At 40.4% G+C, this 16,220-nt stretch overlaps 1 protein-coding gene across 4 annotated transcripts in view; it reads right to left on the bottom strand.

Moving 5' to 3' along the window:
- Window positions 1-209: 209 nt before the first annotated feature.
- The window catches only part of LOC122862418 (regulator of G-protein signaling 6-like), a 42,227-nt gene continuing 26,216 nt past the window's right edge, over window positions 210-16,220 (bottom strand). For 2 of the 4 annotated variants that reach the window (XM_044167904.1, XM_044167903.1), the window contains 15 exons: window positions 13,712-13,811; window positions 12,970-13,020; window positions 12,752-12,858; window positions 11,396-11,447; window positions 10,863-10,927; window positions 9,214-9,290; window positions 8,326-8,407; window positions 7,891-7,965; window positions 6,957-7,058; window positions 6,641-6,813; window positions 6,229-6,354; window positions 5,078-5,264; window positions 4,205-4,294; window positions 2,688-2,747; window positions 210-2,396 (listed from right to left, as the gene is read on the bottom strand). In XM_044167904.1, the coding sequence (XP_044023839.1) occupies window positions 2,346-2,396; window positions 2,688-2,747; window positions 4,205-4,294; window positions 5,078-5,264; window positions 6,229-6,354; window positions 6,641-6,813; window positions 6,957-7,058; window positions 7,891-7,965; window positions 8,326-8,407; window positions 9,214-9,290; window positions 10,863-10,927; window positions 11,396-11,447; window positions 12,752-12,858; window positions 12,970-13,020; window positions 13,712-13,811 (1,398 nt within the window). In that variant the 3' untranslated portion in view covers window positions 210-2,345. Of the gene's footprint in view, window positions 2,397-2,687; window positions 2,748-4,204; window positions 4,295-5,077; window positions 5,265-6,228; window positions 6,355-6,640; window positions 6,814-6,956; window positions 7,059-7,890; window positions 7,966-8,325; window positions 8,408-9,213; window positions 9,291-10,862; window positions 10,928-11,395; window positions 11,448-12,751; window positions 12,859-12,969; window positions 13,021-13,711; window positions 13,812-13,958; window positions 14,097-15,666; window positions 15,751-16,220 lie in introns of all 4 variants that reach the window. The other 2 variants (XM_044167901.1, XM_044167902.1) reach the window with 2 other exon arrangements.

Below are 16,220 nucleotides of genomic sequence, written 5' to 3'. Positions count from 1 at the left end.
GAATAAAAACAAGATAGTGTTTTGTGACATTTTCACATACCGTAATATATCTGCAGCCTTGTATTGTGATACACCTGAAAAAGGTCAGCACTAGTGTGCATCAGCACCTGATAAAGACCACAAATCTCAGCCGAAACACAGGAAACACTCTGGACTTCTTTTGTTTCATGACGCAGAACAGCAAACACCGACAAAAGAGTGGCACAGAAACAGGTCCAGAGTTTTTATTATTTGGTACCCATGAATAGATAACAGGTGCTTGAGTCTTTTGGAGTGCCAGTAGTTATCTTGCTGATTGAGAAACTAAAAGCACAAAATGCCCTGAATATGTTACATGCATAGTAATGTGCCCATATCATAATAAAGTGTGCTTTTGGATAATGAAATTTAGCCAATTTACACCTACAATGCACCCTGTACATAGTGTCATTGTTTGTGCTGAGAAAACATTTGGTACATCGACTCGAGTTAAGCATCGCTCTACCCTATAATTGAGATTATTGGTTTATGATAATGTTATTTAATTAATACGACCTATACAGTGCATTGCAACGACTAATAGAAAATAATAGATGACTGACTCATTCAGCAGTGTCACTATAGCAGTCAATAGCCTCATGGGGGAGTTGTGACACTAAAATCTCCTCAGTCCAAGCACTTTCAGTCTGTAGCGCACAGAGGCCTTAATGTTCAGTGTGCAGCAGCCATGACGGGTCAAATATTGTTCCCAGTTGCATTTCAGGACTTTGATGTTTGATCACTGAGGAGTGCTGCTCCCGTCTGTGTGCTGTCTTTGGAAAGTCAAACCATCTTCTCCGAATTTAACACTCCATTATGGTCCAATAACATGCACCATTTCCCCCGTAGTCATTAAAACACGTGACGATTATTAGGTGGAAAGTCACGGCATACATTTTGCCAAACAAAAGAGGGCAGGTTTTACTGTTGACAAAACAAAAGATGATATATTCATGCAGTAAAAAAACAAACAAAAAAACCAAACAAACGTTCCCATACTGGGCTGCAGGCCTTGAAATAAATCCATGATCGTAGAACAACTAGTTTTGACATGTCCTTCGATATGATGCAAACACAGTTTAATACAGTCTTGTGTTGCTGGTCCTGTGGTTTAACCACCACTAGATGGACCCATGGCACTGGAAATTTAAAAAAAACTACACTATAGTAGGACTCCAAAGGCATGTGGATGCACACCAGAACTCTGACTAAAGTAAATACCTCAAATCACTGATTCACACAACCATATTGGCCATGTTTGTGTTGAAGCTTCTCAGTTATTCAAGCTTTTGGAATTGACTAATTTGACCATGCAGCCTGAACATTTTGGAACTTGAAGCCTGGAAGTTGTGAAAGCAGTGAACCAATTTGCCAACTGGATTAAATTCATCTCATTACAAAATCACTGTTGTAACGAAACATTAATCCTCAACGAAGGCATCTGGATGACACATGCAGCAGTTTAGTGTAAATGCTACATTAAGCCCTTATGCCAGATTTTGGAATGTAATGAAGCATGACATTGTCATTCAATGTAACTTATGGAAAAACCAACTTTGTATTTTTAACTACTGCCAAAACTATGTTCACTATTTAACTGACATGTCATGTGCTTAATAAGGAACAGATATAGAAATTTCAAGGATATAAAAAGAATTTGGATATATTTTTAAAAAAAAACCAAAAAAAAAAAACCAGTGGTCTCACGCTTTATTTATTGCTGGCTGCCTTGTGAGTACAGAGACATATGCAAAAATGTCTGTGTTGATGTGCCTCTTTGACCTTGTATTTAAGCAAGTATGTCTGAGTTAGGACTGGCCCCAGCTGTTTTAGGACAACTAAACCAGTAAATTCACTGTAAATATGGTAGCAAATAGCTTTTAAATGTAGTTTTTAAATAAAAGAATGTTGTTATAATACCAGATATGTGCTTTAATACCCAATAAACATGTATATAAAACAAAATGAACACAATATAAACTGATCGGCATAGTCAACAAAAAGGCCTAATGACCAGTTTGCCGACCAAGTGATGAAAAGAGGGCAGCCCTAGTCTGAATGTGCTTATACTGTGTGCTGCATGCCATGTGGTGTGTTGGCTGAGGTTCCCCTTGTCAGCATAATCTTTTCCTCAGTGGTTCTGTTTGGGGTGTTCACCCCCAGCAGGCCCAGTGTTGCACTACCAGTATGGCAGCAGTCCTCGGAGCAGTGTCTGAGAGCCTCCACAGCAGCCCTGTCCAGCCCAGCTCCACTGTCTGTGCCCCAGCCCCTGTGTGACGGTCACCGCTCCAACAGGGTCTGGCTGTGCCCCTCCAGCACAGGCTGTGTCAGGATGACTGCATCAGGCCTGTCAGGCGCTTTCCCGTCAATGACTTACCCTAGAAGGTCAATTAAAACAAAAACCACATTACTAGACTGAGATGCTGAAAGTACTTTGTTAATCACGCAAAATCTCTACAACATGGTGCTTTTTAAAAAAAAAAAAATCAAATAAATCTGAAATGCTTGGTTGCAACCGTTCATGTGACTAGCATGTTATCTTATTTACAAATACACATCCTATAAAGAGCCATAATAGAGTGTAATATGGTTATAATTGCAAAAGCCACTGATAGTAAGCCAGCCAGTGTGGTTTGTGATATGAACAGCCCCAGCTCCAAATGACTTACCACACTGCGGGTGAACTTCTCCAAGGAGGTGCGGCGGCCCTGTTCAGTGTCTGCTGGCTGCTGTTTTGGGAGGGGGAAGCAGGGTGAGTGTTTGGGTCGGGTACAGGTGTTGACGGGGGTGATGTAGTTAGTGAGGAAAAAGGGATAAGCATTGCAAAAATGAGGGCCGAAGACAATGTGGGAGTTGCATTTTTTGGAAATGGCGTGGGGTCAGTGACAGGCCAGCAGAAGGAGCAGTGTCCAAACAGGAAAGGGCAGAAAGGCTAGCATGAACACAGGCAGCTGTGATTTGCTGGAAAGCTCCATATTACACAATACAGCTAAATGACAGTTTGTTTAGCTGTGCAAGTCTTAAATATGGACACCAACAACAACAAAATCATCACTGCTACAACACTAGGATATATTAGGCGGCATCTGTCAACCACTTAAATAGCAACATAGATATGACAAAGTATATATGTTGTAATCTCTATCCACAGCATGACTGTTCCTCTTTTATACAGCAGTTTGTCTGTGTTTGGCATATGATGTCATGTTTTTCGAGACTGTTCACTTGACATTTTACATAATTTAGCAGTTTCCTTGCACCTGCATCTCGAGCACAGTTGTTTTACCTTTTTGGGGCTCTGTTAGTATCTCTTAACAGTATCAAATTGTTGATTGCCAGACTTTAAGAGCTGCCAAATGACATTAAAATGATCCATCATTGTAGCATGTAAGTGTGATCAGATCACCTTCAAGTACAAGTCATTAACATTGAGTTGTTTGAATTACTTTGCCCATGTATATTCTAAAAACACATCACTAACTGGTGGTGGAAGAAGTAGAAGCAGCAATAACAGTGTAGAAATACTGTTACAAGTAAAAGTCATGCTTTCAAATCTTTTTCATGCTTTCAGAAGTATCAGCATCAAAATATGCTTAAAAGTACCAAAAAAGGTCAAAGTACTCATTATGCAGAATGGTCGATTTCAGAATATATATTATTGGATTATAATCATTAATGCATTACTGTGTAAGCATCACTAATGTTGCAATTGGGACTGATTTTAACTACATCACATACAGTATACTGTCAGGTATACTAATCTAACTAATCATTTTTCGTAGTTGATTATATTTTGAATCTGCAGAGTAACTAGTTACTAAAGCTGTCAAATTAATGTAGTGGAGTGAAAAGTAGTAATTTAATTAAACACTCCCAAGCCAATAGGTGCTTTAAAAAAAAAAAAAAAAAAAAAAAAAAAAAAAAAAAAAAAAAAGTGCCGCGTGCCAAAGACCTATCGCTTAGCACTTGTTGCATTTGCGCAATTAAAATAGGGCCATATACACACACACTAGCTACCTAATTACTGACTACATAAATACAATAGATATGAAACTGGAATGTGTTTTAAATTGAAAAAAAAAAAAAAAGAAAAAAAAAAGATTCAAACCAATATGAGAATTGCAGTAAGAGTGACAAACTTTTGTAAAAGGAAGAGGTGACATAGGGGTCAGTGAGTGTAGCTCACCTTCTTTCTGGCTAACAGGAGGTCTTGGTAGATGTTGGATCGCAAAAAGCGTGCATAGCTGTCACTTTTCATTAGCTTGAATATGTGCTCCTGCAACAGAAAGAAAAACTGTTGAGTGTGTTGGCCTGGAAGAAAAGGAAAAATAAAAAGAATTTAAGGAGGTCTGATTATGGTAATGCTCTGCATGCGTGATTCGGAGGGGGCAATGCATGAACTGCAGAGTCCTGTGAGACAGAGCTGAGTAATGTCCTGCTGCCAGTGAGAGGCATTCCACGTCACACATCACCTACCCACTCTGAACCAGAGGAATCCACGGTGAACCGACCGAACAACCTATTCACGGCATTACTCGCCTCATTAGGCTCTGGCACAAACACACTCCTTCATTCTTCTTCTCTCCTTTCTCTATTCCTCCCTGCCGTCTCATTCAATCACTTGTGTAACATGAGTGGGGTTGAAGGGTTCAGTGTTTGTGTGCAAGTGGATGGGAGAGGAAATAAATGGCTGTAGTGTGTGTGTTGTAAACAGGGATGTAGTGGAGGGCAAATCCATCTGAACTCAGTGAAAAGACCTTTTTAAAATAGAGCCTACAGGCTTTTAAGGAAAGTACTGTTAAATTATGGAGGTAAGGAGGGGGTGTTTTAATGAAAAAAAATATATACATTGTTATTTTGTCACGGTTTTCTCTATGAAGGCTACAGTTTCTGCACCTTTTATTTACCACTAAAAGCACTTTATGTAGCACTATAGAGGTATTGGTTGTATAGATGTGTACAGATGCACGTGTGTTGGCGCTGTATGTGTCTGGTGTTCAGACTTGTGCGAGTGAGTATAGTCATGTGAATTCATCCATGAGGATGAAACACAGTCCACCTGAGCGTCCTCATAGCTGTATCGTCCGGGGTCTTTGAGGTTCTGGCTGGTGCGCTCGTAGCTGTGTGAGTCCAGGTTGATTGAGCTCGGTGCTCCCTCGGCCAGAAACTCCTGCCAGATCTCCTGTGCCCTGGAGGGCACTTCCTGGAGTGGCCGTCGCTTCAGATCCTGCACTGCTAACCAGAACCTACAGCAGCATCATATTTAATCAATAACTTCCCCAAAATATAAAGATACAAAAGAGTGTACAAAAAAAATAAAAATAAAATGTTGTTACATTCATTATTAGCATATATGCTGATGATGCCATTTAATATGATTAATGAATTCATTTGAATGTTGAACTGATGAGCATAGGTTTTATATGTAAAATCCTAATCAGCAAAATAACTATAGATGTCACAACTGTGGGCTAAAAGTACATTATTCCCTGTGAAATGTAGAAGAGTAGAAGTATAAAGTATAGTATTGATGCCCCAAAATCTAATAAGATCAACTCTATTTGTATTGCCTAGTTATTGTATCCACAGCAACTGCATCATTATGTGAAAATATCCCACACACCATGCCGTACTGTAGTGGGACAAAAATCTTTAAACCCACCAGAACTACATTTTTGGCCACTTGGGGCTGCAGAAAGCTGTAAACAGAACACGGACATATTCTCACCTATAGCTAACAGTTGCATATTTACACATTCAGCAGAGCAACATTAGCATTCATTTTGAGTCGTGTTTACCCGATGAACGCAAGTCCACTCTCCTTTTAGCTCTGTTTTGCTCTCTACTAACTCCTGAGGGAAATGTCTCTTTAGCTGCTAAATGCTCTATGTTGACCAGCTAGCAGCTAACTATGTCTGTCTGCCATTTGATGCTGGGCAGGTAGTGTACAGTGGGTTTTTAGAGCTTTCTTGCTCAGAACAGCTGGCTCTAGAAGTGAGAAATGACAGTGAACCAAAACAAAAAAAGTTGCGAGCCAGAAAAGCAAAACAACTTCGTAAAGCTGGGGGGAACTGCAGAGTCTAGCGATAATTCTCTGTGGGTTCATCACTACTAGTGACCCATTTCATTTACAAGTATCATGTGATCTATCGTGCATATAAAAATATTGATTATAGCCGCTTTAAGAAGGCATGAGGTAAAATGACTCACCGCAGGTTCTCTGAACTGAACTCTGACTCCAGGAACTTCAAGAACTGGTCACGTCCTGCTGGATCTTTTAGCGCCTCCTCCAGAGAGAAGCTCCATTTCTTCACACGCTGCTGGCTGGGGTCACGACTGCTCAGAATTAAACAGATTAGAAAAGAATAAAATGAAATGGGATAGAATAGAGTGGTTTATAGTTTAAAAATCATTGTGTCAGAACACAGTCAACCTTTGGGAATGCCAGCATTAGTTCTCATTTGAGATGATACAAACAGACAGATCCCTCCTAATTCAGGACATCAAAAGTTCATCAGCACCGAGACCTCTATGCTCCACCTGACCTCAGCGTTGGTTTAAAGCATTATCAACCCCTGGTGAACTCTCAGCCCGCATCCCAACATGGCCCCTCCAGCCTCACCTTGCCTCCAAGTCCCAGAAGGAAGGGTCATCACTGATCCAGGGGTTGGAGGGCTCTGTGGCCGACACAAAGGGGTCATATTCCATGAACTGCTCCGTATAGCTCATCAGACTGTCGGCCACTTTGGAAACCTTCATACAGTGTCTGTCCAGCTGGATGTTCAAGAAGGTAATCTGATGGAGAGGGAGACAGAGTAATGAGGATGCTAAATAAGGTAACAGCCCATCAGTCTACGTCCCCGACTGTCGTTATGATGGATGAGTGAGGCAGAGTGATGCTAATGACCTATGGAGAAGACTGTCACACCATGAGTTACCTCCTTCTGAACGTCCTCTTTGGTGGGCTTCCTGGTCTGCTGGGAGCTGATGTGGATGGGACTCGGCTGGCTCTGGCCATCATCTGGTACCCCATAGACCGACTGGAGAAGATGAAAGGGGAGACGTGTTCAATCTTGTTTTGTTTTTATGCCATTGGGTTTTGATAAACCTTGACAGACCAATATTGCAGTTTGATAAATGTCAGGTAATAGTTGTGGGACCAGGGCCATAGTTCCCTCTGAAGATATCAAGTCACGGTCTCAGTATTGTGTCTGGGAATTTGGGGTTTTAATAACATGAAGAGGACAAATTACATTTGGTGGGGTTTGAATTCTTTAGACTAAATACCTTTAGTTTGTTAGTGTGTAAAAGTAATCCAAGCTAATTGCACAATAAATTTGTAAAAATTAGTATTTGTTTTAAAATGTGTTTTTATAGATTTTGTAAAATATTCTTAACAAAAAATGTTTACAAATACCATTGTCATTTTATATTTTTTAGTTTTAAGTAATAGTTTATAAAAACTATTATTTATTAAAATATTTGCAAATACACATTTTGATTTGTCATTTTGTAATAAAAGGAAAATTGAAAATAAACAAATTATATATTTTATAAAGATTTTATAACTAAACAAAATTACATACATTTGTTATTTTGGAAGTTTTTGAAAGAAAAATAATAATTTCCCCCCCTCCAGAATTATATCCTAGCACTGTAGAAAAGGCTTTGAAGCATTTAAGATACAATTTACAGAAAGTGTAATTGAGCAGTTAAATGAATATTTTTTTTATTTTATTTTAAATGATAGATTTTTTTTGACTAGCCACTGAAAACTAAGTTGGCTTTGCTAAAAACCAGCGTTGAGATGATAATATTAACGTTTACAAAGCTAAACTCATGTATCACGCCAGCATTGTCTCCTCTACTCACTTTTTTTACCCTGTGTGGGTTCCTCTCTCTTCGGCACTTGCGGATGTCCATCTCTGTGGTGTTGACACAGCCTGGCTGTGGGAGGCGGCAGGAGACAGTGTGTGTTTCTGGGTCAGATAACAGTGTTTCTCCAGCATGTATAGTCTGCGCCTGTCCTCACACAATACAATGCTGTTTTCTCTATTCAGCAATGCCACCCTCACAAGGTTCATATGCAAAGTGACTGGCACTAAATCTGATTCTGCTACCAACAACAAAACAAGGTTCTCAGCTGAACAGTGTGTGGACCTGAATGTGCTGTTTTCAGGATTTAAGTGCTAAAATTGTCTACCTACATAACAGTCCTTTTCTTTCTTCCTTTGTTCATTTCATTGTTTACACTGTTGCAGCATCTGACCCTCCTTTCCTTTTTTCATGACTTTGGCACTAACTCACCACTGGCCGATGGACGTCCCAGAATGCCCTCTCCTGGCTATCCAGGATCTTCCTCTCTGCCTTGTCCTTCTTCCTATCGATCCTGTGAATAGAGGAAACAGGCCACTCTTATTTCAGAGGTGTGTGTGTGTGCTCTATATATCAGGTCATACACTCTCACAAACAGCCACACACATGCTAATACCACTGACAGGCCAAACTGGGAGAGCAAAAAGCTGAAGAGTGTGGGTCTTAACCTGTCTGCTCGCCTCACTAAGCGATGCCTGGTTTTGCCGCTGGTAGGGCCGAGCTCTTACATAACTGACATTTACTGATCCTCCCTTAGGCCCCTTGGTATTGTTTACTCCCCAGATGTAAGAAGACTTTCCATATCACCACCACTTGTACAAAACTGCGTTAAAAAAAACAAACAAAAAAAAAAAAACCATAGCATGACTGAAGATTTTTATAGATGAGGGGAAGGTTCTTTCCTCACTGAATGACGAGATATATTAGTGCTGTGTTTACACATGCAGGCCACCAGATGGAGGTCTTATTAAGAGATAGAAGTTAGGGAGAATTGTGTGTGTTTAATTCCATAGGGGAATACTTGCTGTATTTAATGCATGTAAACCTCCAGTCAAAGCGGGGCATAAAAACAGAGCATTGTTAATGAGAAAAGCATTGGCCCAACAGACACTGCACACTGAAGCATTTTCTCTTCTATGGGGAAATAACACTCAAATCATACATGTAACCACAGGTTAGTGGTTAGTATGAAAGTATAATCCTGATTTCATCAACATCTCTCTATCCCCATAGTTCTTATACTGTAAGTGAGTCACGTTACAACGACACTGACATCTAGAGGTGACATGTTCTGACTCATGTGTACATGCGCGTACTCACTTGACTTGAGCCTCAGCTTGCATGAAGATAAATTCCCACTTCCTGGCGAATGCCCTCTGCAGCCGGGCGAGGTTCTCCTGGAGGAACCAATCAGGCACGGCATTAGGGGAGGACGGTTATTTGAATTTAAGGCCGTTAGATGATTTGGATTACCATTGCTGAGATGAGACGACCTCTCACCAACGCATTACTGAGCAAGTTACTGAAGTGCTGCTACCACACAGTATATCGAGTTTCGAGGCCACTGTTTTTGTATACACTATTATTGAATTAATGTGTAGTGTAATAACTATTCGCTGTATTCTTAAAAGGAATAGTTCAACATTTTGGGAGAGTTAAATGAGAAGATTGACACCACTTTCATGTCTGTACGGTAAATATGCTACTGCAAAAAGCTGGTTAGCTTAGCATAAAGATTGGAAACAGGGGGAAACAGCTAAACCTGACTGTATCCAAAAAAGTGTAAAAATGACACATTGTCGTTTCATGAGGGGTTATGTGCCAGCGATTTATTGGCCAGGCCCAGTAACTTCCCGGAGTCTTGACATTTGACTGGTTTTTGTACATATTAAACAAAAAAAAAAAAAAAAAAAAAAAAAAAGGTGCTGCTAGACACATCTGTCATGCTAACCAGCTGCAGCCACCAGATTTTTAGCTTAGCGTGACAGACATGAGTGGTATCAATCTTCTCATCTAACTCTCCGCAAGAAGGCGAACAAATGCCTTTCCCAAAATGTCAAACTATTCCTTTAAATATTTTTACCAGGTACAATATGGATTTTTGAAATTATAAAATACGGTTTACATTGCTAAAATTTCATTTTCACTATTATCAAACACAACAGACATATGTTCATTCCAGTGTTGCCCTTTTATACATCATCTGATGTGAGGCCAGCAGGGGATGATTAACAAAAAGGTTACAAATACCATGAACCCATGAGCACATTGAGTGCAACATCGCATGATACATTTAGCTTTATTAAAAATAAAAGCTTTACAAGCTCTTTAAAAGCTCCATAGTGTGTACATATCAAAGCTACATGCTAAATTGTGTGTTCTTAACACAACCAAAACAAGCATCTGTCAAATTTACAGTACATGACCTCGTTACATAGAGAAACAAAATTCTGAGTACCAACTAGCAGGCATTTTGAGAGCAATGAGACCTGGAAGTATAAAGTGACCTGAATTGGAGAGAAAGGAAGTCTACTGGACAACAGTTGCAGAGTAATTTAGAATATTAAAATGCAGTGCATTGCTTATTGTATAACAGCAAGAGATCAGCACTGCAGTAATGCCCCTCTTAAGACAATTGATCTGCTGATGCAAAGTAGGCCTATACATACTTTTTTGTGATGTGATTATCTATATTTTTTGGGGCCAGTAAATGACTGCATTGTATTCTGCTAAATGGTGTTCCTGAAAAAGAAAAATGACTTGACAGATTTGTACAAAAGTCTGTAATTTGATGATGGCTTTTTGCTGGGAAGAATGAATCTTGGCATTTCAAGGCCTGAGAGGACACTGTTTCAGCTCTTTTGTGAAAGAAAACAGGAAATTCTGTCATCATATTATGGTCCATGCACAATGCTAGCATTGAACTGAGTGCTTCCTGGCAATCGCTAAACCAAAATGACAGTACTTACAGCCTCATAGTCAGCTAGCTCAAGCCTGGCCTTATTCTGCATGGTGCGCTTGCACAGGTAAATGGCTGGAGGGGGAAAGAGAGAGAGAGAGAGAGAGACATGAGACAAAATAAAAAAGGAATATCTCCAATGGATGGTGCTTTTTTTTTTTTTTTTTTTTTTTTTTAAACTGAGGTCTCAGCTGTGTGAACCAACGCTAATGAATGGAGCAGGCAGGCGATGTGTTGTCTTCTGAAATAACAAGCCTCGAGTAAATGCCATGCAGAGAGCCGGAGATGTTCTCATATCAGTGACTGTCCTTTTATTTTGTTGGTGCTAATCTTGTCCCACAGGATTCTCTGTAGTGGGGCTGCCTCAGGGCCAGATACATTACAGGGAACGGCCCTGTGCATCAATACTCAGTGAGCGTCAACAAGAGATCAACAGTATGAGTTGTGTTTCAGCTCTGGGGGAAGAGAGACAGCCGAAGGCATTAGCTAGATCTTACTGGTTTGGAGAAAGAGGCAAAAATTGAGAGACAGTGTGTGACTCACCATAGTCTGTGTTCTCAGGCTCCCAACAGTTTGAAGGCCAGAAGTATGGAGACTGATGAAAACAGAAGGGAATGAAACAGATTGTTTATTTACTCATAATCAACATTACAATCTTTTCTAGATAAACAATAATCTCCAATATGGATGTTGGACTCTCATTTCTCCCACCACCTACGCTCCCTCTGCACTTCCACGCAAAGTCAAAAGACTTTGATGATGATCCTCAACGGCCGTGTGCTGCACATAACTATCTGGGGAGCAATGGTAGCCATATTCTCTCTATCCATATTTAATTGTCTACTGCAAATGATATTACACATTCAAAGTTCATTCCCAAGTCCATTAATAATGGATCGCTCACATCTATCATGTATTCTTAATAACGGGGCAGAATTAGAAGTTGGTGGTACTCAACCACATATTTCATTTCCACTATTACTCATAACAGTAATTAGCCTAAGAGCAAAAGGCTGACAGTAATGTACAAAAAAGGTTAACATGCTCTCATTCAGCATTATAAATTGTCATTTCAACTCAGAAGTTGATCTATAAGGCTTCACCGCTGCATGCACAAATCTGCAAATTTGTGACAAACAGAAGACAGTTGTCATTAAATCTGGGTCTTCTACCAGAATAGTATCTATTTATAGGCCAGCAAACAAACATCCTCCTGTCACTAATCCTTACAGCACAGCTATGGGGACTGGCCAATACATTTCAAATGCACTGTGGGCTCTTTAGATGTTCCGATGACATGGGCCTGTTGCATCACGACAGAGGGAATATTTTTAGCCCCCGCTGAATGAGCAATATGACACACGCTGCCCTCACTGCGCAGGCACAATAATGGCTTTTAATCTTGAGCAACAGAGGTGAAGGTAAATGCATTCAGAGGCAGATTGAGGGGGAGGAGCAGGCTTGTGACAGTAAAAAAGTGCAGAGCCAGCGTGCAGCTAGCTCAGTGCTTCCCATAGGGTAGCCTGCCGGATTAAGATGCTAATGGCCCAGTCACAGAAATGAGTCATTGCAGAGCTGTCAGAGGGACCTGTCAAACTTCACATACATACATAACATTACATACATCTCTATATAATTAAAAAAAAACAAAAAAAAACCACCTCTGACAAGCTGCACGGCTGGCCTGTAAGCCCTGTTCTGCATCCTACTCTGACTCAGCATCCAACAGGGATATACAGTATCGACCTTGGTGGTAATAGAGTAATAGGCTTAGCAAGGATTGCACTCATTAGCATGACGCAATAAACATATCCCTCTGATAAACTACCATCTTATTATTCTATATTCAAAAGGCCTCCTAACACATAAAGGACTCTCCCATGGTGGAGCTTTCTGTACCTGAAAGCGATAAAGGGTTCCGTCATCTTTAAGTGTCAGGACGTGGTCAGAGATGGGGAATATGTAACCATGGGCAGCAACCAGACTCCCAAGGTGGATGGCTTCAGCTGTTGACATGAGAAGGCACACAGAAAGGAGGGCATGATTTGAAATTGCCTTCCTCTTCAATTGAGCTCTATTGTGCAGACATGTAATGACAGATTGCTCAGTGGGCATACCTGGATCCTCAATGGAAAGGTTTTTCATCAGCCACTGAACGATGTCCGCCCCTGGTATTCAGAGAAGGACATTGTTAGAAGTGGTGTCACAACTGCAATAGTTTCCACAAAAGATGCAATCCACAAAAAACAAATGAGCTTTGGAGACAGTCTTTGTGATTCATCTGTGGGTCAAAGCTGAGTAGGTGTCTAAATATAACTGTTAAAGAGGCTTGCAGTCCTTTCTCTCTGTGCTCCTGGACAGCACAATATTTGGCGCGTTTTTTGTGCTTGGCAGAGGCTGCTGAGAGATGGTGAGGCCATCGTGCCTGGGGGACCCATGTGAAGGAGTGACTCAAAACAACCTCGGAGAGCGGGAGCAACCTCCTCGTCCTATACTGGTGACTCATTTCACACACAAACACATGAAAGAGTACAGTGCATAGACATGGAGGGACACAGACAGAAATGAAAAAAGTAGCATTTCTGCGGTGTGACAAGGGCAGCGTCACACCACAGGAAGCTTCCTCAGTGGCTTATTGACAAAGACATCATCTGCCTCCAAACGTAGTAGCAGAAATTTAAATGAGCCCAAAAGGTCATATTTGCTTTACTGATTCTAACTGGTACATTTTCTCTAAGTCCACTCACTGGGTTAGACAAAAACATACACAAAATTATCAGCACAGCAATGCAAAAGGACAAATCACATGCAGCCATGTTCAGTAAACAGACATGTACACACACACACACACACACTAACCTGATACTACACTGGGGATCTTTGAGAGGAAGCTTTTGACAGTCCGGATGGCCACACCTCCTGCTTTCTCATCTTGTATTCGTGTAACGATGTCTTCGATCTGTGGGGAAGCCAGAGAGAGATTTAAAAAAAGTTAAAAAAGGTTCAAATAAAAAATTAAAAAAAACAAACACATTTGTCGTCTAATGCACAGTTTAAGGACCCAAATGCAAAACATGAGGAAGCGATATGTGGAGGAGGTAGCAACCTTATTTATTATAAACTGCAAGCAAGCACTGGGGAATGTGAGCTCTTCCAGAGCGGCGAGGCTCCGTGGATGGAGACAGGGAGTGTAGGTGGTGGCTCGGTCAAAACCAGGGAGTAAGTCCAAACAAAGCAAACAAATCTGACAGCGAGCAGGCAAAAATACACAAGTCCATAGTACAGGCAAGGTACAAGGAACAAAGAATCAAATACAAAGAACTCACGGTAAGAATTGCCGGGATGCTGGACACGGGAACAAAGCACAACGAAAAATGCACATGACCAGAACAACGACCCAACAATGAACAAATGAAAAGACCTGGACTAAATACACTAAGGAAAAGGGAGACAACGGGACACAGGTGCAAACAATCAAGGTGGGGCCAATACTCAAAACTGGAGGGAAAACAAACAAGGACAGGAAATAAAACCACAAGACACACGAGGAAAGGAGCACACTACAAAATATAACAGAAATGACAAAACCTCAAACTATAACAATTTTCTACAGCAGCCATTTGAAATGGTTCTAACAACATAACTGGGATTATTGTGCATATGTGTTTTGTTCTTTTTTCTGGACATAAAATTCCTCACAGTGACAGAAAAAAACATCCAATGCAAGGACTAATTTTCATTTATTACAGGAGCTATTTAACGTTAAAAATTAGATTCAGGATTGAGTTAAATCAACTGATATCATATCACTTAATAAAGTTGCTCTGACAAACATGTTAGCTAACAGTTGCTTATTTACACACCAGCAGACACGAAGAAACATTAGCATTCATTCATGGAGTTGAGTTTCTGGCCCCCTGGCGATTGTAAGTCAAATATTCACTCCACTTTTAGCTCTGTTTTTGGTCTCTACCAACACCTATGGGAAATATCTGGCTCTTTAGTGGCTAAATGCTCCACTATGTTCACCAGCTAGTTGTTCTTTGTCCATCTGGTGCTGGTCAAGAACTTTAGAGTGGGTATATCAGAGCTTTTTCAATGCAAACAGCTGCCTGCCGTGTCTGTAATCAAGGTTGAGAGTGAATCCAAACAGAAAAATCATGGCTGTAAAACCAAAACAATGTGCTTAGAGATGCTGAAATGCTCCATAGAGCTGAGGGGTGATGTCGGGTGATAATATCTGTTGGTTTGTTACTACGAGTGAGCCCTATCACATTACACTTAGTGATCTTATCCATTGTTAACATAAAAACATTGATTAAATTCAGGTTAGGTTTAGTTAAAGTCACTGATGTGTTCAATTTTTATTTGACTCTTTCACATTATTCATTATTTTTGTTCATGGGAAAATGAGACAACGCAAGAGAAAATTCTATATACGTTGCTTTTAGGCCATTTATCTCGTCTGCATTATCTGTTATAGCATCTTTTTTGATACTACCACTGAGGGGCATCAAAACTACATTTTAAAATCCTACAGATAGCAGCATTGAGGGTAATCCAAATCCACACTCGTGAAGATCAGGGTTGAAGTCAAACAGTTAAATTTAAACATATCTGGTTTTGATAGTGATATAAAGTGACACCCTGTGAAATGGACTCTATAAAGCTCACACCATAAAGATAGAATGGGCTTGGGTCAAAGGTTCAATAGATTGAATAGTTTACTGAACACATTTGCATGGTAATATACTGTAGCTGTATTGAAAAAGGCTGTCACAGCTATTCTCCAGAGGAAAAGATAAGCATCACACCTTGGACACAGCCAGAGCCCCAAACACATCACACATCAGCAGCTTAAAATTAGGCCCAGCACGGCACAGCTTGCCACTCAGCCACTACACAGGGGAGAGCACATACAGTAAACAAGAGAACATCCAGTCACTCTAGGTCGTTGACACGCACATGAACATACAGAAATCAAAATGTAACACACAAACATGAAGAATCGTGTAATTTATTTTTAAAATTTGATGTTTGGTCAAGTCCCTGAACAGGTTGTTTATGAGCATAAGTAGTCAGGTCCCGTATTGATATGCTCTGTTGCCTGATGGATTCTCACCAGAAATCAATCTACAGCAAAAAGATCCTGATTTTGCACACTTAGCTGTATTATTAGCAGCCAACTATATGCAATAAAGTAGCTGCTAAGGTCACTGCGCTGGCTATTGTTTATGGCTCCCTGAGCATCTGTCTGGTAAGTAAGCACACTCAGATCCCCGCACACATACACACTCACATGCATATGCACACAAGCACACACACTGCTACAGTATGACAGAGCTGATTAGGTGAATTTTGAGGGTTG

This window comes from Siniperca chuatsi, linkage group LG15, assembly GCF_020085105.1.
Source record: "Siniperca chuatsi isolate FFG_IHB_CAS linkage group LG15, ASM2008510v1, whole genome shotgun sequence".
Taxonomy (NCBI): Eukaryota; Metazoa; Chordata; class Actinopteri; order Centrarchiformes; family Sinipercidae; genus Siniperca; species Siniperca chuatsi.
This window is presented reverse-complemented; position numbering and strand designations above follow the sequence as displayed.